Source organism: Synchiropus splendidus, chromosome 15 (assembly GCF_027744825.2).
Source record: "Synchiropus splendidus isolate RoL2022-P1 chromosome 15, RoL_Sspl_1.0, whole genome shotgun sequence".
In the NCBI taxonomy this organism is placed as follows: Eukaryota; Metazoa; Chordata; class Actinopteri; order Syngnathiformes; family Callionymidae; genus Synchiropus; species Synchiropus splendidus.
This window is the reverse complement of record NC_071348.1, coordinates 6,605,133-6,627,897: the sequence shown is the minus strand read 5'-3', so window position 1 is coordinate 6,627,897 and position 22,765 is coordinate 6,605,133. Positions and strand designations below refer to the sequence as shown.

Below are 22,765 nucleotides of genomic sequence, written 5' to 3'. Positions count from 1 at the left end.
CCAAAGCAATAAAATAAAACTTTTTTTCTGAATGAATTATCAAAAAACTGTGCCCCAGCACTCCCAAAAATACTAGCACTCCACTATAATTGTCATTTTCTCTGGCCATGACTAGCAAGAGGATACTTCATGCACAACAATTACCACAACGTCCGTCTCTGCTACAACATTCACTGCTGCTACCACTGCTTACTGTTACTACAAAGACTGACACTGTCTTTACTTGCCACTACTATCAATGTTACTACTGCTACGGCCAAGGTACTGCTATCATTGTACTACAACAGCTGTTACTACTAACAGTCAATCCTGTTATCATTAGTAATATTACTGCTGATGCTTCCCTGTCAACATTTATTGTTTATACTGCGAAAGCTAATACTCTCTCTTGACTCTACGGTCTCACTGCTGTTGTGTACAACTCCTGTTGCACCACTGTTACCACCCTACTGCCGGACTATCACTACGACCTCCATTAGTGGCAGCCGTGGTTTTTGTGCTACAGTAATTCTACAAATTCAAGCAGTAAAAGATACACGTACGATCTGAACCAGTAGTTTTGCAGTTCTAGTACATCCTTTTTGTTGTTGTGGCAGTTTTGCAGCAGCAGTTGTTGTATTATTATTAAAACTGATTGTAAACATGTAAAACATAACTACACCCACATGTGAAAAATCATAGTAGATGGAGTGTGTTTCTCTTCAGTACTAGTTTTGCAGTTGTAGATGCAGTTTAACTGTGGAATAGCCAAGTCGGGAACTTCATTATTTGTGTGAATATGGGTTTGGACGCACACGTCTGTAAACAATCCCGACATAATCGAAGATGTCAGTGAGGGCGGAGAGCCTGTCCTGGGCCTTATAATCCTCGGAGGAGGAGGATTCCGGGGCCAGATTTTCTTTCCAGTAGAAAATAATTTGGGGTTCGTTCTCATCTTTCAGCACCGCGTGAGGGTGCATTCTTATTCTCAGGAAAGACACACACTCTCAGAAGGAACTGTGTGTGAGTGTGTGTGTGTGTGTGTGTGGCTGACTACAAAATCTAAAACCACCCCAACTTAAACTACTAAAACAACTACAACAGTGGCTTTTGTTATTTGCTGAACTGCTGTTTAGACTCTAACAACTACTCAGGATTAAAGTATTTGCAGTATTTGCAGTAGCAGTCAAGGCAGTCACAGTGTTTGCAGCAGGTGTTAAAAATAACAGCAAAGATAGTTCGAGGTGTATTTGCATTTGTTGCTTTAAATGTTGTTTGTCTAACTGGGTGCATTTATTTATATAAAATTGAGCAAAGTGAAAAGTTTTATGAGAGGTTCCAAATGGAGTAATGTAACTTCTAACAGAAATATATTGGGGGAAACTATTTCGAGTAACCGCGAACGGAAAGTCTCGCGATATCTTCAGACGAACGTAGATACATAGAGGTGGTCAGGAGGCGCGTGGATCAGAAGTCACCGGGCGTCACCTCACGGTCACTCGAGCCCAACTCTGGCGGAACGTCCGCGCCTTCGCCTTCACAACTGACCCACTTTGTCGACAACAGTATCAGAGGAGGGATTCGGCTCAGAAAGAATTGCGGGCGGAGCCTCTCTACTACCTGCGCAGGTGCAACACAAGTCAGAAGAGCTAGCATCATGACGGAAGGGCTTCTGCCCGGTGCGGTGTCCACTGGGGTCCGCTCCCTTTTCTTCATGCTCACGCCGAACGAGTCTTCCTTCGAGAAGGTGGAGGACGTTCCTCCGTATGTCCAACAGGTGAGTGTTCGCATAACAATGACGTCATGGGTCAGTTCAGCATCTCCATGGTTGAATTCTCTTCTCAGATGTACTGTGGTGCAGTATGTTCTCCTCTGTTACTGCCACTTTTCACTTGAACTACTGACATTACTGCCTTAGTACGCAGCTATGACATAATACTTCGGTGGCCATCACCACTACGGCTGCTGGACTTTGTTTGTTTTGACTTCTACTGCAGCAGCTACTGACCTCTGCTCTCATTACTGTGGAGAATACTGGGGTACTCTCTGCTACTTCTAGTTACAATATCTGCAACTATCAAATACTACAACTTGTTAAGTTGTAGTACTATTGATCATCATCTCATCTCATACACGAGTACTGCTAAAACTGCAGTTACTTGTAGTGCTATTTCTGGAAGCAGTAATTATATGACACTTTACTCGTACTAATACTCACTACTTCTACTGCTATTATCACCTTATCTGCTATAACTACATGTGCTGATGCATTAATACTGTGACTAGTATAACTATATTTTGTATTGCTGCTTATATTACAGTTCAATATTGCAATATTTTGTTTTTGCTCCGACCTGTGAACATTAGTCAAAACTGCTAGTTACATTATCTGCCGCTATCTTTCCTCTTATTACGCTTAAGTTCAGTAGTTCAAAATGTTTTTTTCCTCTGGGTTTTCAGCTCAACAGAGTGGTGTATAAAAATGGTAAAAGTGCGGCGAAAGTTACGGATCTTTTTTCATCCCCTTTTCTTGTGCATCTCAACAGTTTGACGGCGCTCTGGTGCATGTTTAACAGCGTGTGTTAGTTATGAGACTTTGCTTTATGAGGGGAGGAGAACAATGACCCTCTCAGCAGGAGTGCTGGCCGTCCACAGGCTAATGAAACAAATCTGCCTGCGTGTGCGTGTGCGTGTGTGTGTGTGTGTCATTAATTAGCCAGTACAATTGTTGCTGCGCGATTCTGCGCAGGCCAGATTCATTAGCAGAAAAACAAAAGCATCTCATGTCAGAGTTGTTTGGGAGAATGGCTGTTAGTTGTTTTTGAGGAATTAATTTGAATTGTCTGCAGACTTGCTCTCCGTCATCGCCGACCTTATTAAAAGTGCTTTTGACATCTGGCACGCAAATGGTGAAGTTCCGGGTCGAAGTGAAGCACCACAGACTCAAGTGGGACGTCAAGAGAACGTCATACTGTGGCGTAACAACGCGACACAAGTGTGTCTCTGCCACGCCCCATGTGATGATATTTGGACATATTTTTACTCCCTCTTCTTCCTCCTCTTCCTTCTCATGAACGCACATATATTCCTCCTCACTATCGCTACTGAGCACTATGTCATCAGCAAACATCATGGTTCAAGGAGGCTCACTTCTGGATCCGACTGAAACGTCTGGCTTCTTGAATTACTAGGCACATCACCGTGGATTGTCTTGTTTATAGTGAGGCTTGTTTTGTTTAGGGAGGAAAACGGAGTTGTTGACGCATAATTAGTGTTATTGCTTGTCAAAAGGATAAAAATGAAGAGCAGCATTTCAGTGGATTGCAGAGGTGAGCTTGGAGCTCGGGAGCCAGATGTTGGAGTGTGTGTGATCACTGCTCCCTGGTGACACACACACACTTCCTCTCCACCTGTGCTCCCGCTTCTCGCTGGTGGCTGAGCTCTCTGCGGGACCCAGGCTCCAGTTACGACTGCAGCCACTTGGTCAGCGATCTTAAGCTAACCAGTCGGAGCGACGTGCTGCAGCAGTCGCAGGCGTGACTCCCTCGCTGACCCCGTGCCTCACTAATGAGATCCACGTTTGACACAGCGGTGAAGAGCTTATTACAGCGCTGCCATCCCCGCTGCTCCTCCAGCCACCAAAGTGTCATTCTCATATTCCTTTTGTGCTCATTAGGTTTTTGGTTGTAGCGTTTGATCTTAAACAAATAAAAAACAACCCTCTAAAGGGCTGGTTAGCTGGTAGCCACAGGTCTCTGCTGTGATCCATGTTCGTCCTCTTAACTGAGGTGGGGTGATGGGGGCAGCAGTTGAAGTAAAGAGGCCCAGGCTGTCCTCTCCAATAACCCTCTTACCAAGGCTTGTCCAATACAAATCAAACCTAAAACCTGCAGCCTAAATGTAAAACTGTGATGTGTATGATGTGTTCAGGCGACTCCGTTCTTTGTTGGACTGATGCTGCTGGAGGTGCTGGTGGGTCTGCTGAAGGACGGCGGGATCAGGGGGACGGTGATGGATGGGCTCACCTCTATCTCAGCGGGGATGGTCTCCAGACTGCCCTCGTGAGTGATCATGTCTTTCAGGCCCTGGATGTTGAAGTGTAGTGCGCAGTGGACAACTGTGGAACTGCAGCTGTGGCACCTCGAACAGTCCCCGCTGCTCCGCTTCATTCTGATCTGCTGCCTCCACAGGTTGTTCATGCGGAGCTGCGAGCTGACGGCCTATATCTACGTCTGGCAGCACTTCCGCCTGCTGCATCTGCCGTGGGACTCGGCCTGGACTTGGTGGTTCACCTTCCTGGGAGTGGACTTCGGCTACTATTGGGTTCACCGCTTCGCTCACGGTACAGTGGTGGTGTTTTCCGTCCAGAGCTTCTCACTGTCCGCTCCTGTGTCATTACTGTGAGAAGACAACTGAGGTTCATGAAGAGACAGAGGTCAGAGCGAGGGAGGGCGTGGGCCAGATCCTTGCGGGTCATGGCAGCTCAGAACTACTGCATGTTGTGTTTCACATATGATTCCAGTGAGTTTTCACTGAAAACTGGGCATTTCGAGCCACCTGCTGCTGAGCACAAACAACCCTCTCAATCCAACTCACATTGAGACCAGGAAGAGCTGTTTCCTGATGTGGTGGAGATGAGGAGTGTTGGTCTTTCAGGAGAGGAAGAGCTCCTTCTTGACTCACAGCTGCTGCTGAGCTGCAGATGTGAGCGCCGTCTCCAGAGGCTCGCAGTCTGAACTCAGAGCTGTCACAGCTTCAACTTCGCGGACTCTGTCGCAATAAAAACAGCAGAAGAAAGTATTATGCCGGATACAGTTGGGGTTCTGCAGTGACCCAGTGTTTTCCTCTTGCTGATTCACCAGCCAGATGCTTTGTCCGGCGCTCATGTTTATTGGTCACCGAGAGCTCCCTGCTGTCTGATTCATGCAGCTCTGCTGAGAGACGAGGACAAACTCACCTGGGCTGCGTGACTTTTCATTCAGCGGTCAAATACCTGCAGGGTTTTGGGAAGAAAAGAGTTTTTTTTTTTATAGGGTCGTGAAAAAGATAGGGGTGTCGCAGAAGGACAGAAGGAAAAATGCTGACTGTGACAAAAGAAAGTATTCATATTAGAGCTGGAGTAAAACTATGTGTAAAAATATGTCAACGGCAAAAAAGGTGATGTAAAAAAATAAATAAATAAATTCAAGATGGAAAATAATTGACATTGGAAAATACAAAAACTGAACTGAAAAAGTCAAAATATAAAAGTGAAAAAAATGAAGCCGAAAATAAAAAACGGTGTCCATGTTACAAAAAAGGAATGACATAAAATAAATAAATAAATGGGAAGGACACATTGAAATCAATTTAAAGCGGTCTACTTAAGGTGGACAGTCCATTCAGTTGCTTGGCTGGTTTCTTGCATATATCCAGTGTGTGGTGGGTTCTGTGAAGCCCAGTGGGTCGCAGCATCTCCGTGTTCACCTCTCCACTCTCCAAAAAAGAAAAGTTTCCACTGGGTTTCCTCTCGGGCCTTGGAGGTTGTTATTGTGGAACATTGTTGGGTCCCAGATAATTGTCTGGTGCCGAACAGCCGCAGAGCTCACTCGGGATATAAGCTTTCCCTCTCGTCACCGAGGGGAAGTGGCTGCTTCTGACCGCAGGCCCGGGCAGGCACGCTCCTCCGTCCTCACTCTGGTCAGCCCGGGTCATCTGGTCAACCAGACGTTCAACTTTGGCTCCTTTCAAAGCCGAAGACCAGATCTGTTCAAAGTCTGGGAGTGAAGCAGATGTGCGGCGTCCGACTTCAATAGAGTCTATTGCGTTTCAGCCCCAGTGGAACCCCAAATCTGAAGTCCCATTGTGTCGAAACGTCGCTGCTATAAATCAGACGTTTCTGAGGGAACAATACAAAGTTGGCAAATGATCTCAAAGAGACATCCCCCAGTGGGAAATCTGAGCGCTCTAATGTAAAATATCATTTTCAATTTAGCCGGTTTTATGGTCCCGTTTCATGGCTCCCCTCTCACGACTTCCACATGAAAGGGCAGCTCCAAAATAATGAAGTGGAAAGAAGTCTGGGAGGCTGATGCCACGGCCGCTGCCAGACGCTGTGATCCTGCAGATAGCTGCAGATGAGAGGAAACTTTAGGTCTGGACCAGCTTCAGGATCCGACTGGATCCTCGCTGTGGCCCGACGCTGACGTCTGCTTCAGACCGCAGAGGCCAGCGGTGAGATGATGAAGACTTTAACAAGCACCAACTCTAATCGAGCGCTTTTCTGCCGCCAACTGTCAGCTGCAGGTTTTTTGAAAACGCTGACAGTTTGCTTCGGATCCACCTCATATGTGAGAAGACATTTCTTTAGTAATCAGATTAGATTAGATGAGATGTCCTTTATTGGTCCCAAAGTGGGGAAATTCAAGTGTTAGTCCATTAGTTATGTAAACACTCCTTTATTTCTTACTGCACAGTTGTCATTTTTACAAACTGAATCCAGAACTAAACTGCTATCATTGGTGCAATCTGGCATGTTCTGTACTGTACTCTCTTACGTCATGGTCTTGGTCTTGCCCCTCATTGTACTTGGTCATGACTCCAACACAAAGATGTCTAGAGAGGCCAGAAGTTGAATCATCTGTGTTGGCGTGGATGTTGTGTTCCCGTCGTCTGTCTTCACCTTTGAACCCTCTGGTCACTTACATCACTTAACGTCACTGGACGTTACATAATCAGACCTGGCCCCTTGAGATTTACGACGTCTCTGGCCTTGACTCCCGATAACAGAGTCAGCAGGGACGCTGCCTTGGACCTGCCACGCAGGTCTCCTGCTCATAATTGAGGTGACCCCACACTTGTGGGACGAAGCATGGCGTCTGGTATCTGCCGCCTCGCCGCCGCCTCTATTCTGATCCCAGCGGCGAGCGCTAGACCCACTTGGTTGGGATGCGGCCATGTTGTTGACAGGCCCAATGATTCTGTTTATTCTAACTTCATATCGCAAACACCACTAATAGCAGCCGTGCGCTCCGGCAGCGTCTATATCCGGGCGTCCCGGGCCGGACCCAGGCCATTAATCAGCCAGTCAGTCGTCCCCGGACTGATTATACGTGAGACATCGGTCGCTCTGCCACAACAGCGCTCGCTGCTGCTCCGCCTTTCACTTGCACAAACATTCCCGTGTCACTCTCTGCTTCTGTAATTGCCCAATCTTCAGATGGAAATAGACCCGAGGGGCGGAGGGGTGTCGCTGAAGCTCAGTGTGATGAGGAGCTTATTAGCTAGCAGCATGATGGTGAGCTTATACTGATCCAGTTGAGTGTGAATCTCACTGCAGAAAACTGTTGAGCTTAGATGACTGAGTGAAGACTGGGTCAAAGCGAGGATCAACTCACCAGTAAAGAAACAACCCTGGAAATAAAAGAACAAATATGGAATGATTTGTTCTTGGGAAACTACTTGTTATTCTGTTCCCAGATCAAACTTGAACTTAAGACTTTTCGTGGTGATAATGTTAAAGCCTCGGAGCAGAGGAACCTCATTTTTTGACTCGTCCGTCGGCCTTGACTGGTCACGTGTGGGTGTTTTTGTTCGGAGCCCCCAGCCCTCTGTGTCTTCATAAATCTGCGCTTTGATGGCGAGTTCCTGGACGGCTGCAGGTTGACCAGAGAATCCCAACTCCCTCTTGGTTTCACGGCGCTTTGGTTTGGTCAGGATGTGGGGGGACTCGCCTGCTGCAGACGTGGAGACCCCGTTAACGGCCTCGCGGGAGTCCAAGATAACATCAGCCATGATCTACAGGTCGCTGCGGTCCAACTCTGCGTCTGCTGTGTGCGATGAAAGAGAGGAAGAGCGCTCCAGTGGAATCCAGTCATCACAATGGGATAATGTTCACCGAGCTCCGGCCTGGAACAACACAGTGGGAGGGGGGATGTTAGGATCGTCGCTGAGCTCAGCAGAACCAACAGTCTGGGCTGTCTTCTTGAGAGACGCTCGCCGGGAGGACTGGACCGGGCGTGTTGATGGATCAAGATTGCATACTGATGGAGGAGCAAGAGGCTGAAGAAAGTACACCTCCTGCTGACGTGGAAACTTGCCTGATGCAGCGAAAAAAAAACCTTGCAGACACAGCAGTGGGGAAAAAAAAGGCACTATCAAACGAAGAATTATTAGACTGGATCCTGTCAATTTTGAAAACGCTTCTTCAGTTTTTCGGATTAAATTCTGAGCAAACCTCTGTGAGGGAGGAATCTGATCATCGAGTGGAGACTCAAACTCAAACCTTCTACCCAGTCGACCAACAGAGTTGCTGCAGCACGTTGGGCTCTCAGTGGGTGAGACGTTGTCCTCTCACGTGTGAGAGCTTGAGGTATGAACCAGCGAGCGTCCACCAAGTCTGCCGCTCGCTGTTTAGGTTGGCGCCGCTCGCCGGCCTCCAATCCAAACACTGGAGGAGGGTTCACAGCCCATTACCGTGGTGACGGACAGCGGCTGACGGCCCCTGGAGTCAGTCCTCGCTCTCAGGTGCCAGGAGTTGGTCGCCGCAGGTCGTGATTGGTGGATTGATGGATGCAATTGCAAAGTCGTAGCGTAACGTTTGAGTGATTACAGGCGCTGATTCGAAAGCACTTTGTGTTGATGACTTTGGCTCTTTGCGAGGCACTTTTATTTATACAGCACGTCTCAAACCGCCACAACTCAGGCGTATAACTCACCGAGGCCAGAGATGGAAACACAAACAACCATCGACATGCTAACGCGGTTACACACACTTACGACCACTGCCGTGTCGCGAGCTCTTCTGAAGGAGCACATTTGAACACGGCTCGTGGTCTTTTGATGGACCGCATCTGTGGAAGACCTTTGAAACCGGAAGACATATTTGATTTCTAGTTTTTCCACATGACAAACACAAAACAACAAACAAACAAAAAGAAAAAGAACCTAGAGGAATGTATTAAATAGGCATAAATGTATTTTCTGTGCTGAAAAAACTGCGTTGACTGTTCTGCAACGGCTGTGTCCTGAGTCAGATCTGCTCGTGTGACGGTTGTGTGGCGTTATGAAGTTTCAACACACTCATGCAATCACAGGCTCTGACAGAGTTGAGCCCCTTGTAAACAGAAGTGGTTGCCATCAATCGCCACGCGGCTAATTCAGATTTGCTAATTGTCGTGGCAGATTGCGACCTCACATGTTGAGACACGTGGATGAGAAGTTTGCCTCGCCGTAGGATTGAAGTGTGAGGAGAGATTTTTGACCGTTGGCATCAACCTTTGCCTGGAAAATGTGTTTGAGGGGACATTGTGGAGGAAACTTCTTAGTCACCGACAATGTTTTTCATTCTTCAACGGCAAATTCGAGTCTTGATAGTTACTGAAAGCTCCAGCATTTGTTGGTTGGCGGCGACGATTGACGGAGCAGCTCCCTGTTTTGTGGGTTCTCAGTTCACATAAAGGTTTATAACCTGACTTCAGTGATTTTTCCATGAGGGAGAAGTAAGATGGTCCTGTGTGGTCGGAGGATTTCTCTACCGACTTCCCCTTCAACTTAAATCTTCCTTTACTGTGGTTTCAGTCCAGCATTCCAGCCCTCACCCAACAGTGCCTCGAGGTTGGCTCCTGAAAAACACATTTCTAGACAAACACACTGGTCTGACTTGTTCAGTAGCCCTGTTAGTGGTTGATGCGGCCAAAACAAACCGTTTGTTGGCCTGTCACAAGCTCAGATGTTGTTGCGTCCTCCGTGTTTCTCTGCTGGTTTGGTTCTCACCGTCAACGCTCCTCCCTCCTGAATAAACGAAGCCAAACTATGCAGCATCCCGCAGGGTCCAGAGATGAGGACATGGTCTTGCAGTCAAGCCTAGCAGTTCCAACTTCCTACCAATGACAACGCGCATCAATCTTAGCCGCCTGCGCTCCCGGACCCCGCCAAGCACATTCCCAGCGAGGAGGGGAGGAAAATAAAAGAGTGGGGCGGCTGGAATCAAACAAAGGCCGGATTATTCACCCACAACAGTTCTCAAGTCCCTCCAGGTTCAAGGACTGCTTTGGAGCTCCATGATAGTGGATGATATTTTCTTAAATTCTCCTGCAAAGTGAGCTGTTTCTGTAGAATCTTTTACGGACTCCGGGGACGGTAGTTTCGGGTCAGTCCTGTCAAACGCATTATGATCCGGCTTTAACTTTCAAAGTTATTCAAGATAGTCGAATAAGAAAATGAATAACCAACCTCCTGATGTCTGGTTTTGAACCGGTCCAGCAAGACCCCTAAGCCAAACAAGAGGGGCTAATGCTATTGGGCTAACCGCAGCATCGTAAAAAGCAAAATCTGTGTCAGAGGGAAAGTAAATTCATAAAGACATTAATAACAGAACAGTAGCTGAAGGTTTTACCGTCATGGTGGGAGTGTGTTTTCGTATTCTTCGGTCAATGCTGGATTGAAACAGGAAGTGAAGGACCCACTCCGGGTGATGGCTTCACGAGCTGGAGATTGAAATAGTGCAGGGGAAACTAGCGATGGTGGGTTTGACCAGCGTTCCTTTAATAGTGAAACTCAATCTAGTGTCTTTTACGAGCTCCAAGTGTCTCCTTTAAAACCAACCTGCTTCCATTCTGACTCTGATCCAAAACACACAGCTAAACATGTCATGACATTTTCAAAACACTGGTTTCCAGTCTTCACACCTTCTCAAATCCAACCACGACCTTGTTAAATTAGCGGGCTGCGGAGGAGCGCGTAGCGGCGGGCTACCTCAGCTGCTCACGCCGTGAGGTGTTTGTTCAGGTGCGGCTCGACCCCAAAGTGTTGGCTAGTTACGATGACTGTGCTCTACAGGACCATCTGAGTGGAGAGGTGAACGTGGACTAATGAGATTAATCCTTTAATCTGTTGTTTTTTTTTTTTTTTTTTTTTTTTAGATTTGGCCATTTACTTGGAGTCAACCGTTCAATGATCAATATTATATTAGCAAGTAACAGATATGACTGCCGTATGACTTTAAATGAGAGATTAGGATTTTCAGTGAACATGGTTCCTCTGGGGTTTCTGGAGATTTTTGGGGGAGCAGGGATGTCGGGGTGGTCCGGAAACTAGCAGCCCTTCTCCATCAGGTCCTGAGAGGCGGAATGAAAACTAGAGCGCTGGGACTCGACGTGAGAACCGGGCCAGCTGCAAGCCAGAACCTGGCCTGCCTATCACCTGAAGTCCACCCACTGACCCGCTGCTGTCACACCTCGGGCTTTCATCGCGGTTCCCCTGCAACACAACAGAAACGAGTCCTACTGGGCCAGGAGGTGTTGGGTCAAGAGTGAGTCTGAGAGAGGACGTGGGATCGTGTTGGAGTTCAGAACCTGGGACGTGTTGTGCAGCTGTGGCAGCTGGTGATGCAGGAGGAACAGTGAGAAGAGATTTGTCTCGTGATTCTGCTGTCCATTAACTCGGATGATCACAAAACTATCAGCTATATCGAACAGGTCTAGTCCCTGACGTCGCCTCATGTGTGTCTGCAGAGGTCTTCCTCATCTGGGCGGCCCACCAGGTCCACCACAGCTCAGAGTACTACAACCTGACCACGGCGCTCCGGCAATCTGTCACACTGCAGTTCACGTCGTGGGTAAGACCTTTGACCTCCGGCCGCGACATTTGACCCGGACACTGTAACGGCAACCCCTCAGTGATGCAACTGTGGAACGCTCATCTGTTACGTGCACACATGCAGACAAATTACTGAAGCCTGTAAAGAGGCTTCATAAAAAGAAGCTCGTAAAAACTTTATGATGCCGAGATAACGAGTCTGGCACGAACAGCTCCAGTGAGGTCACACGCTCGCGGTGACACTGTGCTGCTCGATGGGAATGAGACAGTGAGTTTCTCTCCTCCACAGGTCTTCTACCTCCCTCTGGCCCTCGCGGTTCCTCCTTCAGTCTTCGCTGTTCACATCCAGCTGAACCTCCTCTACCAGTTCTGGATCCACACCGAGGTAACACCCAAGGCATCATGGGAAACACCTCTCTTGTGTATTTACGCATGAAAAGCAATATAAAACTCATGAAACGTATTTGTACAAAATGAATCTTTCGCCGACTTTAACATATTCATCAACTTTGTCAATCTCTGGCCTCAATTATCGAGTAGTTTAATAATGACATTGTTCTATTAGTTTTACTTTTATATATAATCATTAATCTTAATTCTTCTTTTTGCACCCTGTCCCTTATCCCCAAAAATATGCATTAATTTAATATTTCTCTCACCGATTTCTCCTTATCGAAGACTTTACTTTTGTTCCTCAGTATATTTTAAGAATTTATGGTTTCTTATACAGTTATTAAATCTCAATTTTTATTATTATTTTAAGTCTTTTTCTTTGCTTGTCATTCACATTTCTATATTAAATAGGTTAACATTACATATAAAAAATATTAACAGTATAATTTCCCGTTGACACACATATTTATAAATAATTTTCTTCACATATTTCACTTTTATAATGATTGCTAATTATTGTTTCAAATCTTAAAAACATATTCCCCCTGTAAATAATTTTTCCCCTCACTCTCTCATTCACCTTTCTCAGACACCATTTCTCCATCTCCCTTAATCTCGCCTACAGTGTTTCTTTATTTCCTTGTCTACGTTTTTCCTGGCCCTAATCCTCTTTCAAAGCAGTCACACTGTCATGAAGTCAACATCCAAACATCCCGAAGCACAGTCTCTTCGGGAAGAGAAGTCCAGCCATTGCTCAGAGCCGACACTCACGACCGGACGGAGCGCTTGGTTCAATAAAAAATAATGAGACTTTATGAAAGATTCCCAACAGAAGTGAACTGGGAGAGTCTCGCCGCCATCTTTTGGGCTGAGAACGCCCTCCGTGTTTTAGTGCTCCATTAGTGGAATGGCTTCTCTGAGGAAAAAGATTTATGCCTCCTTTATGTGCTCGTTTTTGATGTGTAATTTATTGGCGCACCGTTCCTCTCAGCATGGCGACCTCGGAGCCGCCGTGAAGTAGCCAAGGGACTTTTCATTGGAGAGGGAATTCTCACGCTCAGGAATAATGGATCTTCCTGTCCAGCTGCACTTGACTGGGATTTTGTTTTCATGTGAAACATCTGACGTTTGTGTGCTGCTGGGACCTCACTAGTCCTAGAGACATGACAGGAGCCTCCGCACCTGAGCAGAGGTTCCTCTCAGAGTCTCTCCTGGATAACTGAGCTTGGAACTCGACAGGAGAGTCCAACCATCCTGCAGAGAAAACTCCTTTGGCTGGTGACCACAGGCCCAGCTCTTTCTCCACCAAAACTGAGCCTTCATGACCGAAGACGCTTCACCGATCGGCCTGTCCATCTCCGTCATTCCCTCACTCGTGAACACGACACTTGATGTCAGGGTTTTGAAAACGTGGCTCGTGTGAATTGTCTGGTGGAGTCGCACGTGTGGACGACTCTCGTGCCAACATCTTTCCTGTCCTTCCTTTCCAAACAACTCGCTTTCCGTCACCACAGCCCTCATTTCTGCGCGTTTGACGCTCGTCTGGGGACGTTCTGGTTTTAAACACGATGACATCATCAGGTCAAATGTCACTTTTCAACTGGAGATTCTCATGAAAGTCTCCCTCCACATTTATTTGGAGGATCTAGATTGGGGAAAGTTCTTTGATATCTCCAGGGACGGATCCTGCTCAAATGCCAAATGCTTTCAAAGCTGTCTTCACGCACTCAACCATCTTTAACTTTAAATTGATTCCGATGGCCAGAATTGATTTAAAATACTTGTGTTTGTGGGCAGCTGATTCGAGACCTGGGCCCTCTGGAGTGGATCTTCAACACCCCCAAACATCACCGCGTTCATCACGGTGGGTCCACTTTAGTCTGTCAAACGTCTGGGCTCCTCTTCATCCTCTTCATCCTCTCCTGCGGTCAGGCCGGAACCTCTACTGCATCGACAAGAACTACGGTGGAATCCTCATCATCTGGGACCGACTGTTCGGTGAGCGTTACAGAAGAGCCTCTTTTGTCATGTCCTTCTCTCACATGACAGGTTTTCCTTCCCATCCACAACTATTCTTTGTTTCCATGGGATCATTCTTTACTCAACATATTCCTCTCTCTGTGCTCAGGAACATTCGCTCTGGAGGATGAAAAGGTGGTCTACGGTCTGGTGTACCCCATCAAGACCTTTGAGATCCTCCGTGTGCAGGTGAGACCTCATGCTCTCACGTTTAGTCCGCTCGGTCCTCAAGACTGTGTCTGTACTCCAGTTCCACTACTACAAGCACCTGTGGAGGAAGTTCTGCAACTACAAGAAGATCTCCAATAAAGTGCTGGCGGTCATCAACGGCCCCAGCTGGAAGCCCGGCTTCCCTCGTCTGGGCGATCGCTCCAGAAACCCCAAAGTTGGTTCATCTTTTTTATCGTGTGTGAGCCTTTGTGTCAGTCAGCGATGAATGGATGAATTCATGTCTGAATGCTTGCGCCTGAACAGTGAGTGTGCAGCTGTGTTTTTCATGTGTGTTATTGATGCGGCAGATTCGAATCTGAGTTTCTGTTTCTGTGATGATGGCTCCAGTTGATGGTGTCACTGGTAAAGTGATCAAAAGCCTCAGAATGTGATCATGTGATTTCAAGCGATGGAAGACTGCAGGAGAGCAAAGGTTTTCATGTGTTCCTCTGTGAGAAGAAGCAGAGCAGTGAGCTGGAAACCTGCTGGTGGGCTCTGAGTGAGTGAGGGAGGGAGGCGGGGGGGCACATATGGCGGCTGGGATCTCAGGAAACCCCCAAAATAAGAGTCCAGGGTCTGCATCATTCCAGAGGAGGACTCGTTCTGAGCTGAGAGCCTCTTTCCTCATTAGTTATCACGAACGCGATGACTCAGGAATTCTTCTGCAGGGACTCACTTGTTCCTCCACTTCTGGAGAAAACCACAGCGCCCTGTAAATCCTGGACCACTTCTGTGGACCAGCACGGAAACCTCCCTCATAATGGCGTCAGTGCTGAGAAAACTGGAGTGAGTCCTTCAGAGCGTCTGACGCATGTTTCCAGGTGTCGGCAGGATGTCTGTTGCTTTGTTGTTGCCCAGATTTAGCAACATTCCTTGCCATCTCACCTTCTGAGCAGAAGATGGTGACATAACACTTCATTTAATACTTAGAAACTCACACACACACGTGAGTACTACAACCATCCAAAACAAATCACAAACCTTCCTTCATCATTCTTCCCTTTCTACATAATCCTTCTTCATCGTCCCTCCTTCATCATTGCTGAAAGGTAACATGCTTAGTTCAAGTTTTGCTGACCGTTTATTCATTTGGAGTACTTTCTATTTTCAGCAGTGAAAGTGAAGTCAGCGCTTTTGTCTTGCCTGTTCTGAGTGGGTTGTATCCACTGTCACTTTCTGAGAAGTTCTTCTCGCTGTCGGGGTTTTGGAGTCTGCTGGTTGTGGCTGATGTTTCCCCAAAAGTTTGTTTAACGTTATTGTTGTGTGGCGATCACGATTTTCCGATTTAAGACGTCTCCTGAAAGTAAAACTTCTGAGGGTGGTCCAGCTCCCTCAGCAAAGCCTGTAATCTAGACCAGCAGCTGCGGTCCAGATTTCAGTCAAATCTCTTCTGTCCTTATTTTCTTTGCGGAGTGAGACATCCAAGTCGGCGCTGTTGAACTTGGCAGCCAGAGAATCCTCAAAAAGACCAACGACGAATTTGGGAATTGAACTTGTTTTGTTTTCCTCTTCGCAGATCACCGGAGAGGAAGTGCCTCATCAGTCCAGCTGCTCTCCGCCTCTGCAGGTCTATGTGGTCGCCCACTTCCTGCTGGTCTTGTGGAGTTACCACGACGTGTTTGAGAACAAGACGGTGGGTGTTAGTTCTCTCCCGTGCTTCTGCTCCGGGACACTTTACCACTGTGGAAGGAAGGGAAGGGAAATTATTCCGATTTGTTCTCCTCTGGATCTGAGGCCAGTAGTTCTGTTCATGTAAGGATCCCCTGACAGATCCTGATGGCGCTCGTATATCAGTCCGGGTAACCCATTGTTACAGTAGTCAGAAGGCTGAAAGTGGCCCCGGGCCGCATGTTGACCACCCCAATCATTTAAAACTTGAAATCAGTTTGGCACCTTTGTCGCTGGAGGAACCGGGATCCTCAAAACAGACCGAGGTTCTCTTGAAGAGTCGTCTGTTATTTTCCTGTGGACGGTCCAGGAGAGCCCCTCACCACCACCCCTCTCCGTCTCCTCAGCAGTTATCTTTGGACCGAGGTTTCCCGGGACATACTTTTGGTTTGCCAGAAACTGCCGTCACGCCCAGATCCTCCAAACTCACAAATAAAACCAGCTGATTCTTTGTGCTGCTGCTTCAGTTGTGGTTGTACACACACACACACACACACAGAGACATGTCTGACCAAAGACAAATACTCACACCACAATTGCTCACAGAGAAACAGACATAAGAGAAATTTATATTCACACAAACATTTGACACTCTTGCAACACAGTCTCTTGTAAGGATGACAGTCACCTATCCTCATGTTGGGTCATGGTGGGCACTTTGAGGCAGATGATGGGTGCGATGGTTGAGTGTTTTCGTGTCGGTTGATAGTCAGCTGTTCTATTGTTGTATGATGGTTGAATGTTGGACGTTGATCAACAGGTGTTGGACGAAGTAGGATTCTTCAGGGGTTGACTGCTAAAACCCTCTCAGCTGATTCCTTACAAATCCTCACAGTGCAACACCAGACTCGGCCCTGGATCAGGTCCATCTTTACATCTACACACTCACACAAGTCCCACCTCGGGTGTTTGGGATTAGGTTACCCTGAAAACAAAGTGCCTCACACAATCCTCCCACTGCTCCCCCACAATCTCTCCCAGGGCGCCGCCGCACACCTTTTCCCGTCCCTCATAACACATGTGGACAGTGAGGGATGGTCCGACTCTTGGTCCTGCTCAGCTGCAGAGCAGGTCCGTGGTTCCATATCTGGGACCTCGTCCAGTTTAAGACAACTTTGGTTTCTCCATTCAGATGACTTGATCCAAGAATTCCTGCCGTTTGATTTATGGAAGACCCAAGTATCCCGCTGCGTTCCCAAGCTTCAGCTGCAATGATTCCGTCTTTAAAGGCGCTTATGGATTATTAATCTTGGATAAACAGAAACACAGTTTTATTGCATCCTGTTGACGAGGTGGTGTCGCTGTATATGGTCTGACGCGTCTGTGGGATTTGGCTGTTAGATCCTGAATTAAGTGTTGGAGAAATGTAAACCAAAGCTGACAGCCGTCCACGACCCCGGGAGACTGGGAGCTTCCAGCTGAAGCCGAGCCAAGGCCGAAGGTTAGAGAACACAAATTAGAGTGAACATCACGTTCCCTTCTCGGCGCTATTCCCACATCGGTGTTCCACTTTTCTTCCCAAACAGCCTGGAAAATTGAATTCCTTCTGTAACCTTCTGTTTTTTTCGGCCTCCACAACAGCACAGTCTTCTGTCAGGACTCGTGTGCGTCGAGCTTCTGAGCTAATCGTGGCATTCTAATGTGTTTGCTGCTGGATATATCAGATGTGCCAGTCCACTTACTCGGAAAGCCGACCGTGTTTGGGTTGGCATTCCCAGGCAGTGGTTGACGATGGCTCTCCCGCCGAGGGCTCCTGTAACTCGACCGTTAAACCGAGGTGAACGTCACACTCAAAAGGCTTTCAAATGTGTTTGTCTTCCAGGTTTTCTCCCAGCCAACTGTGTTGGGGATGACCTGCCACATTCTCTTCACACTCACCTCGCTGGGCTTCATCATAGACCAGAGGTGAGAATTCATGACTCAGCACTTTCACCAGTCCGTTTGTGGACCTGCCCAGTACAGTGGCACCTCGGTTTTCGAACGTCCCGGACTTCGAACAAGTCGGAGTTCGAACAAAAATTGTGAGATTTTTTTGCTTCGGATTTCGAACGAAAATCCAGAACTCGAACGCCCCCGAAAACAGCTGGAAAAAACATAACATGCGCAGACCGATCAGCTGACCCACGACGCGCTTTGTTATTGTGTATAACGCAGCCTCTGTATGCAGACGTGTCCTGTTAGCTACATTTACTGACTGTTCTTCATATTGAGGTGTAAAACCTTTCTTGTCTCCGCACTGGACCGTGGTAGAGTGTCACAGGGGAGATGCTGGAGCGCTCACTCCAGGGTTTGATGTCCTGTTGTGGGCTGGAGCTGGGACAGGGATGAGGCGGGTCTGGGACAGAGCGTGACTTGGTTTATGACTTGGTCACAGCCAAACTGCACAGAAGCGCACATTCAGAGCTGGACACGCACCGGGCACCTCTTCACTTCTGGAGAGACGTCACTCACTGGGCAACCCCTCCCACATGCAGCGGCCACACACATAGAGGAACAGCGCACCTGCAGCGGACACTCTACATTCACTCCTACAAAAGCCTGTTTTAAGGCTTGGAACGCATTATTTCTTTTTCATTCATTGTAATGGGAAAAATCAATTCGGATTTCTAACAATTCGCTTCTCGAACGGCCGCCAGGAATGATTGAACGAGGTACCATGGTATATTAAAGCGTATTGAAATGAAAGGTTGAAAGACGTTGAAGTTGCAGACCAGAATCGTCACCGGAGTTAAACATGCAGCGAGATGTTGATACGATTCTTTTCTTCACAGATCAGAAGCTGCTCTCCTGGAGATGCTGCGCTGCGGCGTCATGGTGGCCATGCACCGGCTGGGCTTCCTCAGACCTGTGACGCCGTTGCTGGCGGTGCCCACAGAGGTAGGAACAGCTTGACATCACTCTCACAGCTTGGAGCGCAGTGACCGAAGCTGCTGGTCTCACAGCACCGCTGCTCATCACCGTTACTGATGCCAAACAAATTCAAACTTCCACAGACACCCAGACATAGAGCTGATGAAGTTGAAAGTCTTCTGCTGCCACAGGGTGTGAACGAAAACAAGGGCCGGCTCCACAGATCACTCACCACTGCGATTGATAAGCCACAGCCAGTCAGAAACCTTCTGCCAGTGTTTTGATGTCAGCAGTGATACATCTCCTCATGATGGAGCCACAAGCTTCATGCTAATCATTTTTAAAAAAGCGTGTTGGAGTGTGTGTGTGCTGTGTGGTCCAGTTTGTGTGTGTGAGAAACATGTGTGAGCGGGTGCTAAGTCCAGACCAGTGGGCCTCTGATCTATGAGTCCAGATGCGTCGCCCAATTGACCATAAAATTGGCGTTTCTTTGCTGGCTGCTGCGCTGGAGATGACGGGTGACCCTTCCCGCCCACCAAACGCCTACCCCCCCACCCTTCCTACTGCGCTCTGCACTTGGGCCGGGTCGAAGCAGCGGGGTCGTTCTGGAAGCAATTACGGCCGTCTGCTGCTAACTAGAGCTGCCTGATGAGATTTGCACGTGAGCCACGCTGCGGTCGCCCACATCTGCGCCTCTCAGGTGCTCCACTCAAATGAGGGATCTAAACCTGCGGTGTCACGCCGCGGGGCTCATTACGCTCCTCAGAGGAGAACCTGCTCTTGGTCTTCAGTGGGTCTGAGTGCTGACCGAGGTTCTCCGCGTGTCTGCTTTTCTCCAATCCAATGTTGTCCTCCGAGTCTGCTCTGGATGCCTGAGCTGCTTTCTGGAGGCGACCTCAAGGCTTGATCGTCCAGTTCACTAAAAAGCTTTGGGTTTGACTCTTTCTCCGCTGATGCAGACATTCCTGGTCTGCTCACGGGATTTCATGGCTCAGATTTTGAGGAACTGGTCAGCGTCCTGATCATGTCCAGCACACTTAGGCTGTATCCGGAGATTCTGCCCAAAACATTATGACCACAATAGTGGTCTCAATAGCTTCAGACACTCATCTGCGTGGGGCACGATGAGACTGTTTCTCTTATAGTTTGCTGCAATGGTCCTGTGTCGGTTGTGAAACCGCTCGACCAGACGCCTCACTTGACGGAACAAAAGATTTTCCTCGTGCTTTGTTAAAGTCTCCAACAACTGTCACAAAGTTTGGGGCCCCAGAAGTTATAAAATACAGATCATCTCAATCCATTTCCAAATGTAGGACACAAGCGAGTCAAAGTAAAAAGAACACGCTTCCAAACTGGAAGGCTGTTTAATCGCTGGTCTGACGTGTGAGGTGAGCGACCAGCGAGAGGGGCGGCACTTTTGAAGTGGGGCCGATCAATTAACGGTCATTGGAAGCAGAGGCGAGTGGGGGTTCACCTCTAATTGTGTTCAGGCTTGAGTGGACTACAAAAGAAGTGGAAGAGCTGGGGTGGTTTGTGGTGGAGCCCCGCTGGTGTTCGGGCTCTCGCTCGTATTTATAGCGACTCTGGAGATTTCCCTCGTAAAACTACAGGCTTGACCTGTAAACCAGCGCTGCCTCGCTCGCCCACTCCAACCCGGGTCTGACTTTCAACCCGTCCCACAGAGAGAGTTCCTGTGGGTGCCACTTTAGGCGTCTGGAGAGGAGAGTCCCAGTGGTCTGAATAGTATGTTGTTTACATTTTGGTGTGCGTATATCAGTATTATCTTTTAAATGTAGAGATTCAACCGTTGTCATGTAGTTTTTCAGAATTTTTCTGTCAAATAGTGTTAATGCTTTTCATTTTTAGGGTTTTAGAGTGCATTATTTATTAGTGTTATTTTATCAGAAAAAATATTTTCACCAAATTATTTTGAGTTTCTTTTCTTCCTTTTTTATTTCGGGAAGGCGCTTCCCTAATTAGCAAATTACTCTTTCAAGACTAAACAATTGAACATGATGAGTCAAGATGAACAAATAAATCACATATTGCTGAATTTGTCAGTGATAGGACCAGAGGGGGGAGGACAAACCACGCGGAAGACGAGGTGACGGACAGGAGACAAGAAAAAACAAATTGTGAAACACTAACTTATAAGCTTGCGACATTTTTTCCTGAAATAAAGGTGTGATAGATTTCTGATGTAGCTGATCAGTGACTCGATAGTCAAGCAGTGGTCTGACCTTGGTCAAAGATTTTCTCCCCAACATGAGACCTTGGTTCTGATGATCCCGCTCTAATCCGGGTCAGATTTCTGGGAGATGAGTGACCTGGAGGTCAGAACAATATTGACGGTTCCCACCTCCTCGCCTGCCTCACCGGATGTCTACAAAGATGGCGACGCCACTTCCTGCTGATCCAGACGCGAGATCACAGCCCAGATATCTGGGTTTGTGTGGGACGTCTGGTTCTGCTGAGGTGAGCAGAACCGCCCGAGCATGACATCATCTCGCTGCGGAAAACTCGGCGTGAAACTTCAGCTGCGAAGCCGTCACACTCGAGCTCCACAGACTGCCATAACATTGCGACCACCTGCCCGGTCCAGTTAGCAGCACACACGAGGAGCTCGGCAGTGGTCAGTGGCTTGTGTGTGTGTGTGCGCGTGTGTGTCAGTCCTGTGACTCTCTGGTGGGACGTAACCTGTCCTTCCTGCCTGACAGACAGGAAATCACACATTCCTCTGCGCAGGTGAACAAACTTGACTGTGTGCTGGTCATGTGATCAACCTGCCTCCTACTGCTGCCCTGACCTCTTCTTTTGGAGGGAATTTCCACTTTCCTCTGCAGCTTTGACTGATGACACCTTTCCACACCAGAAAGCATTACTGCATCTGGTCCTGGCCCCACACCCTCCTGCTCTACTCTGAGTCTCAGGTCCAGACCGCAATCATCAATCATCACACGTTCATCTCGGAATATCTTCTGTCCCATGTTGGATCTGTTCTTGTGAGCATCAGAGGGAACAAGCCTCTTCTCCTGTCAGTCCAAGTCCGATGTTCCACCTTCAGCAGACGTTCTGGAGGCGACAGCTCGTTCATCATTGTGTGACAGCAGCAGCTCCCTAATGTTGAACATGCAGCTCTGGAGCTGGTTCTGACCTGGCATCTGCTAAGACCACCTAGACTCTCCAACTTCACCATCAGTTTTAAGATCAAAATGGTGGTCATAATGATTTGGTTCAGTCAGTGTCTCCGTCTCTTCCAGGTCTTTGTCTCCCTCTGCCTGCTCTTCTGGGCGCTGCAGCTCGTCTCTCGGCATCTGACCATCCGCAAGAAGTTGGAGTGAAACTCGGCTGGAAGGCGACGTTTTCAACCTGCAACCTCACCGAAGCTAGCAGTCAAGGTGCTACTACCGGTCACTTCAGGTTACTTTTATCTCAAGAACCTTATACATGAAGGTAAAAAGGGTTAATTGTGAAAGTTACATTTATTTTAAAATGTAAAAGTAATTATTGTTATTATTGTCATTATTATTGTCATTTAAAAACGTGCAAATGTAGTACTAAATATTGCAGAAATTGTTTGAATTCTGTTTTTGATCATTAAATATTTATCTACAAAAAACAATTTAAAGTGTTTTTTTTTAGTAGATTCAATTTATTTATTTACTATTTTTATTTTTTACTATTTATGAATAGTTCAATCATAATTTCTAAATATTTTCGTGCTTGGGATCATTTGAGATCTAAATCAATCAGTCTTTAATTTCATTCTATCTTCACAATATTTTATGATTCAAATATGTTTTAAAAATCGACTTGTAATCTCCTAAGTGTTTCATAACACTTTTTCTTATTGTGTCCTAAAATGAAACGCAATTCATTCAAGTTTTTAATTAATTTAATTTAAAAAACGTTCCTATTTCCTGTCCATCTTTTTCTTCTAAATCTGAAAAAATCTGAAGATTATTTTTGATTTGTTAATGATGATATTTAATTTTTGTGTTGTCACACCCTTCACATTCATCATGCATTGACTGACTCGAGGGTGAGGCTTCGCGGCGTCTCCACGGAG

At 47.3% G+C, this 22,765-nt stretch overlaps 1 protein-coding gene across 1 annotated transcript; it reads left to right on the top strand.

Annotated features, from left to right (window-relative positions):
• The first annotated feature begins 1,421 nt into the window (after nt 1-1,421).
• Nucleotides 1,422-22,279, top strand: agmo (alkylglycerol monooxygenase). The gene is made up of 13 exons (XM_053843607.1): nt 1,422-1,756; nt 3,910-4,040; nt 4,170-4,321; nt 11,472-11,575; nt 11,846-11,941; nt 13,747-13,813; nt 13,882-13,947; nt 14,078-14,157; nt 14,219-14,353; nt 15,695-15,811; nt 17,669-17,751; nt 18,618-18,723; nt 21,957-22,279. The coding sequence occupies exons 1-13, from the start codon at nt 1,637-1,639 to the stop codon at nt 22,035-22,037; spliced, it is 1,338 nt and encodes a 445-aa protein (XP_053699582.1). The 5' UTR covers nt 1,422-1,636; the 3' UTR covers nt 22,038-22,279.
• Nucleotides 22,280-22,765: the final 486 nt, after the last annotated feature.